We start from the raw sequence: 7619 nt of genomic DNA, 5'->3' as shown, positions 1-7619 counted from the left end.
AAAAATGTTCTTTGTATTGTCAGAAATAAACGAGGTAACAATTGTAAAGTAACTGGAATATAGTAGAGTCCTAATGTGTGTGAGTTCACTTTCTCACTTCCTTTGGAGTTATCTGAATAAGTACATAAATATCTTGTACTTGTTAAGAATGTTCATCAAATTTAATTTAAGTGGCCCTTGATTTCAGAAAGGAAGGGAGAAGAAGAGAGAGATAGAAACATCAATGATAAGAGAGAATCATTGATTGGCTGCCTTCTGCACACCCCCTACTGGGGATCGGGCCTGCAACCCAGGCATGTACCCTTGAGCAGAATCGAACCCAGGACCCTTCAGTCTGCAGGCTGACGCTCTATCCACTGAGCCAAACCAGCTAGGACAATAAAAATATATTTTTTTAAAAATTAATTTAAGTGTAGAAGAGAAATACCTGGGATCCACAAGGCCAAAGCTAAAATATATACAAATTCAAGAATGTGGTATCAAATTCATCCAGCGAAGGTGAATGTCTAATACATTAGACCTTTACATTCATATTATATTTATAATACATTGCATGAAATGGCCAGAAATTATGAATTTTATTTTTATTCTCAAAACTTCCACTGAATGGGTTACCTAAATTACATAACTTTCTCAGAGTAATGTGTCCTCTCCACATTGGATGAAAGAGGAACGATGATGCTGGTTATTTACTTGGAGCTGTAAAAGTGAATTATTGGTGTGAAGTGCACTGGCTTCTTAACAGTATTGCAACACAAACAAAAGTGTTTTTAATGTAATGGAAGGCTTTGTGTTGCATGCACTGTTTATACAGGTTGGCCCAGCTCTTCCTTCCCAGAAGAGACCTTTCACCTTTCCTTTTGTGAGCCTGAGTGCTGTCTTAGATTAGAGAAACACTATAAAAATAGTGTTTTCTTCTCAAATACAAAACACTTACTGTTAACTCTGGAGAAAATTATTAAAGTTTGCTCCTCTCTAAGAAACTGTACCTGGAGAGCTAATATGAGACAACGAGACAATTAGGGCTAAGGCATTCCTCAACTTAGAGAACCAGTGGTTCTCAAACTTTAAAGCACACAGGAATCACCTGGGGATCTTGTCAACATGCAGATTTGAGTAGTAGGTCTTGGATGGGGCCTGAGAGTCTGCATATCTAACAAGATGCCAGGGGGTGCCAATTTGGTTGGTCCTCACACCACGTGTTGCATACAAAGACTAAAAGACATGCCACCATGCTGATGTGGTACTGGCTATGTAAATAAATATTACTTCTTGTACTAAACATTAATAAGCACTTTCCAATGTCTATGCTAAGAATTACATCTGTGTCCCCTGATTTAAAGAAATCTAGTGCCTTCTGGATTAAAACAACAGGTGGAGGGTGACCCAAGGTGGAATCATCTGCTCAGGTTATTCAATGCCTTACTGAGTTTCATCAGGCTTTCTTCATTCTCCATTACCCTCATTAGTCCTGTTAGGTTAGTGCTCATGTTGATCTGTATCTTGGTCAAGACAAGTGTTGCTGATTAACTATAATTACTAGTAATGGGCCAGCTTTCTTTCAGAGATAATGCCCTTAGCTCATCCATGCATTGTTCTACCATAAAAGGTTCCAAACTGCTAGTCATTTACTTACTTATTCTTTGAACCAACAGCAAATTGCTCTATGTGTGGGCTTTTAAATACTGCCCACTATGTCTAAATGCCCTGAGTGCACCTGTTACCTTACCTTTTCTTTGTCTTCCTGTCCTTTTTCTTATTTTAAATTTTAGAATGGGAAACTGACAAGCCATAAAAAAAATGTAACTAATGCTTACATAAAATTCTAGAAGCAACAAAAACAAAAATATAATTAAGGTATATTGAAATATTATTTAATATTTTCAAAAGTTGAAAATTGTTGCACCTTAAAGATGAAAAACATAAATAAATTAACACAACCTACTGACGCTATGGACTGCCTATAAACAAATTCTTAAATTGAACAGTATTTCTTTTACTAACTTTGTGACCTATAGATATGATTTTTTTTTTGTTTTTAAAGTTTGCTTATGTAATGAAAGTAATACATTAACCCCCAAACATACACTGTAATCTATTACTTTTTATAAGCAATTACATATAAGCACACAACACTTTTTATAAAATGCTCTAGTTTTAATTGTTTTCTAGCTTTATCTATTATTGAAACTAGGCATAGATCTTTGTCATTTGCAATAGAAATCCAGTGAAGGTTTAAATATACTTTTGATACTAATTTGGGACAATAGTATGGCAACTTTTTAAGTGAAAATATAATATTCCTCACAATTGTAGTGAAAGCCAATATAGAGCAGGCAAGTCTTAGAAGATATCCAAGATGATCTAATTATAATATAGTAAAAAGTTCTTAACATAAGGTATTTTCACTTAAGAGCTAATCCTTAAGACATATAAGATACAGACATGATTATACACAGAGTAGTAAGAGAAGCACCAGAGACTGGTATTTGAGATGATTTTTACTAAACAACCTTTGTGTCTCAATCTTTTCATCTATGAAATAAAGAAATGAATCAAAACCCTACCTTCTTTAAACAGTTGTGAGGATTTAATTAAAATATAGGTAATAACACTTGGAAAAACTTTGATAGTGTATTGTGAGTTTTGTAATAGAAGTTCATTGAAGTTAAATCATATCCTAAAATTTCTGGGTTGGTTAAAAGTAGCATAAAATGCTTTGGTTATTTATTATCCCTGGAAATCTTCATTCCTTCCAGATTGGGAATAAGACCCTTTTTGTAACATAATATTTAATTCTTGACATTACCAAACCAGTCTAATCTTATTTTCAATACAGATAGACATCTAGTTCATTCAAATTGGTTACAAATAGATTGAAAATAAATTGTCTGATTTACAAACATTAGAATGAAGTGATCTTTACAATAAAATATTCTAACATTTGCTTATCATTTATTTGACATATGCTTGTTATATTTATTTGTAACATTTTTATACTGTGGGACAGCCTAGCAATTGTTTTGTCTGTGCCTTTATTACTGTTGATCCATGGGTTTGATTATCAGTGTTTTAAACTACCATTTTTAAATCATTCTCATCTACTAGTCCAGCTTTTATATATATATATATTTTTAGCATTTTTGTTTCATTGAGCCTGATACTAATTTTGCCCTTAATTTTCTATGCGTTTGTGTTTAACTGTAGTTTTGATTCTGATTATTGAAGTTCTATAATATAGCTCTAATATTCTGAAAAGTCCTTAGCACAGAGTTTTACATATGAATGATCAAAACAAGAAAATTTTAGGCATAATTATATAGAATAATATAAAATTCTAGTAATAATTTTTAAGTTAAAAAAGACAAAATTTCTAAATAATAATTATGAAACTTGCAAGCCCTATTCAAAAACAGCCCAGCTCTTTTCCGGCTGGAACCATGGAGGGTGTAGAAGAGAAGAAGAAGGTTCCTGCTGTGCCAGAAACCCTCAAGAAAAAGCGAAGGAATTTCACAGAGCTGAAGATCAAGCGCCTGAGAAAGAAGTTTGCCCAAAAGATGCTTCAAAAGGCAAGAAGGAAGCTCATCTATGAAAAAGCTAAGCACTATCACAAGGAATACAGGCAGATGTACAGAACAGAGATTCAAATGGCTAGGATGGCAAGAAAAGCTGGCAACTTCTACGTACCTGCCGAACCCAAATTGGCATTTGTCATCAAGATCAGAGGTATCAATGGTGTGAGCCCAAAGGTCCGCAAGGTGCTGCAGCTTCTTCGCCTTCGCCAGATCCTCAACGGCACCTTTGTTAAGCTCAACAAAGCTTCCATTAACATGCTGAGGATTGTGGAGCCATACATTGCTTGGGGGTACCCAAACCCGAAGTCGGTAAATGAATTGATCTACAAGCGTGGTTATGGCAAAATCAACAAAAAACGAATTGCCCTGACAGATAACTCATTGATTGCTCGATCTCTTGGTAAATATGGCATCATCTGCATGGAAGATCTGATTCATGAGATTTACACTGTTGGAAAACACTTCAAAGAAGTGAACAACTTCCTGTGGCCCTTCAAGTTATCTTCTCCTCGGGGTGGGATGAAGAAGAAGACCACCCATTTTGTAGAAGGTGGGGATGCTGGGAACAGGGAAGACCAGATCAACAGGCTTATTAGAAGGATGAACTAAGGTATCTACCATGGTTATTTTTGTAATCTGGTCAGGTAATAAACTGAGTTCTTCAAAATTGAAGCATAAAAAAAAAAAAACAAAAAAAACAAAAAAAAAACCAGCCCAAAATATAAAGAAAAGAAAACATACAAAATTACTGCAATATATTCATCTATCCTAATATATAAAAACCCTGGGTCTGTAACAACCAGTAATGACCAGAGGCTCAACCAGATGCCAGGCTAGGGAGCTACGGAGCTGGAACTGTGGGCCCCTGGCTGCCCGCAGCGGCAGTGGCTGGGAGGAGGGAGCTGTGGGCCCAAATGACCAAAGGACTGGTTTGGCCCTCACAGTGTGGCGGGGAAGGGCTGTGGAGGCTGAAGAGCCTCATGGTGAGGTGGAGGAGAGTTGCAGGGCAGTGAGGTGGAGGAGAGTTGTGGGGAGGTGGGGTGGAGGAGAGTTGCAGGGCAGTGGAGGAGCAGGGCAGGGTTGGGGCGGCAAAGGCAAGGCAGAGGAGTGGGGTGGGGGCAGTTATTGTGGAGCTTCAAAGGGCTGCTGAGGTGGAGGAGTGTCGTGGTGCGAGGCAGCGAGCATGGAGCTTTGCAGGGCAGGGGCTGTTAGCGTGGAGCATCACGGGGTTGCGGAGGTGGGGCAGAGGCTGTGAGCCTGGAGCTTCACAGGGCTGCTGAGACAGAAGAGCATCATGGGGCGTGGGCAGCAGAGGCTGAGGAGCCACAGAGGGCAGGGGCTGTTAGCATGGAGATTCACGGGGCAGGGGCCACAGAAGTGGAGTAATGCTAGGCAGTGGACATGGCCCTGATTGCAGTTAGGCCTAGGGAACCCACATGATTTAATCGTGCACAGGGCTACTAGTATATACATATAAAACCCTAATATGCAAATAGACCAAACGGTGGAACAACCGAACAATCGGTCACTATGACTTACGTTGACCACCAGGGGCGTGCGCAGAACATGGCAGTTGTTGGCTGCAACGGGATGGTGGAGCAGGTGAGCAGGGGCACCAGACCAAGGTGGGGCACCAGTTCCTGTCATAGGGGCGAGCCTCTGGTGGTTACTGAAAATTCTTTGCTCCCGTGCACCATGGTCCCACCCAGTGCTTGCTGCCAGCACTGGAGCTGCCGCTCGCACCCGCTGCTGGCCCCAATTGCCCCTCAGGGCTTCTCCACCTCCCCTGCTCCTGAGGGGTGATCGGGGCCAGCAGCCATCTCTCACACCCGCTGCCAGTGCTGGCCCCACTCGCACCCACTGCTGGCACCGGCAGTGCGTGCGAGCAGGGCTGGCACTGTCAGCACATGGGAGCGGCGGCAGCGGGAGCAGGGCTGCTGGCAGACAGGGGACCAGGGGCCGCAGTGGGAGGGTCTATGTGGGGGTGCAGAAGATGGGCCGAGACTCACCCCTGTGCCTACTGCAGCCTCACAGCCCACAGTTCCTTTCAAGGTGCACAAATTCGTGCACTGGGCCCCTAGTTATATAATAAATTATCTTATTATTACATGATGATGATGATTATGCCACCACATCCTGGCACATAGTAGTCCATGTAAACTAATAAATATATTTCTACTGACTTATTGATTTTTACTAACTTATTGATATATCCTTTTCACATGCTGAACACCTACTCATCTTTTACTAAAGATCCTATGGCAACTTCTCTGAGAATGTGTCTTTGTTACTTCCATAGCACCACGTTGATGAACTTATTTGGTCATCTAACTCATTGCACCATGGTTCTATGTTTACTAGTCTATTTATTTAGAATAGAAACATGTCTTGTCTTATTAATAAGGAGAGTATGTGGCACATGAAAGATACTCAATAAGTGTCTGCTGAATTGATTAATTTATGTAAGCATACGTTATTTTTTTCTTCAAATTAACAAGAATTGTGCCATATATATAACTTTTTACTATTTCCTTCCAAGTACTTGTAGAGGGCCTCCTGGGAAGGCACATGGGCATTCTTTAATTATTGTCAGCTGAACCCAGTGGTGTCAGCAAAGCCACGCCCTGGGAACACACCTTGCCAAAAGGGCAAGGGTGTTGTCAGCTTGACCTTCATTTCAGCCCATGGTGTGGGGAAGTGGGTTTTGATATCTAAATCCAGCCTAGAACTAGGAATGCTCAGGGGCTACTCAAGAATGCAAATAATCTCCTTTTGTCTTGACCTTTTGGTGAAACTTCCTGGTATTTGGGGGTATAAAATAAACATGCTGCATCGGCTCTGGGTCACTGTCTCTCCACCAGAAGAGGGCAGCGGTCCACCCGGCCCCAGCTTTTCTTTCTATCTCTGTGTCTTGTCTCTTTCTTTTATTTCTCAATCCCCAGCCACCTCTACTCAGGAATTGGACCTGCTCTCTAGCTGCGCTGGACATGGAAAAAAGAGAACATAGTTACAGTACTAATAGAATATTTTTTACATTTCTAATCTACCAAGATATCATCTTTTCTCACTAGTGTGCCTTATTATCCTAACATCCATGATATATAACTTATGAAAATATAATTTGTGGCAGGAGAACATGTACAAATAGGAGCTTTAAGGGGAATTAAACATTGAGGATAATATAGTAGAAGATAGAGACTAGAAAAAGGAAAGGAAGAATAAAAATATATTAAGAACTTACTACATGAGAGTATTATTTTATTTAATAATTGATAAGGTATATTTAGTATAATTATTATAAATTATCAGAGAAAATAATTATATTTTGTATTTAAAATGGCATCACAGCCAATAGAAGGCAGGACTGGGCATTGAATCCAGTCAGCCCACTCCAGTCAGCATTCTCCCATACAGCTCGTCACCTCCCTCTAGCCAGGGTGACCATGACCGGTGTGTAGTCATTTGCATTAGTCTCTAAATAAAATATAAATCAAGTACCTGTACTGATGCAATGACCATGGAAGTAAACAGGAAAAAGAGATTCAAGTGGCATGTAGTGAGTGTTTGACTGGGTGTGGTGACTAGTTAGCCATGAGGGTTAGACAAAGGAGAAATTGAGGGTGCTCCTTTTTTTAAATTTTGGATCACTTAAAGATATCCAAAAAAGGATACAAGAGAAATTTTGAAAAATATTACTAATTAGAGAAAGAAAATAAGACTATTTTTACACATGCACATATACAACAATGTAGTTGTGTGTTTTTCCCCAAAATTGTCATTAACTCAGGAAAGAAATAAGATTGGTACCTACTTTGCAGTTGATTTGTGATATATATAATGGTAAGTTCATATATCCACTGTATCTTTTTAATGATTATATTAATAATTGTAATGGACTGAATTTTTGTGTCCCTCCCCCCCCAAAAAAAAAATTCATACATTATAGCTCTAATCCTCAATGTGACTATCTTTGTAGTTAGGGCCTGTGAAGAAGGGATCAGGTTAAATGAGTCATAGGAGTAGGGTTGTAATCCCATAGGACTA

General features: G+C 39.5%; 1 protein-coding gene across 1 annotated transcript; it reads left to right on the top strand.

Moving 5' to 3' along the window:
* Positions 1-3431: 3431 nt before the first annotated feature.
* Positions 3432-4246, top strand: LOC308245616 (large ribosomal subunit protein uL30-like). Its single transcript, XM_080663126.1, has one exon. It carries the CDS (start codon positions 3441-3443, stop codon positions 4182-4184), a length of 744 nt encoding a protein of 247 aa, XP_080519252.1. The 5' UTR covers positions 3432-3440; the 3' UTR covers positions 4185-4246.
* The last annotated feature ends 3373 nt before the right edge of the window (positions 4247-7619 follow it).

The sequence above is a fragment of the Plecotus auritus genome, assembly GCF_963455305.1.
Source record: "Plecotus auritus genome assembly, chromosome: 1".
Taxonomy (NCBI): domain Eukaryota; kingdom Metazoa; phylum Chordata; class Mammalia; order Chiroptera; family Vespertilionidae; genus Plecotus; species Plecotus auritus.
The sequence above is the reverse complement of the archived record's forward strand: the minus strand, read 5'-3'. Positions and strand labels throughout refer to the sequence as shown.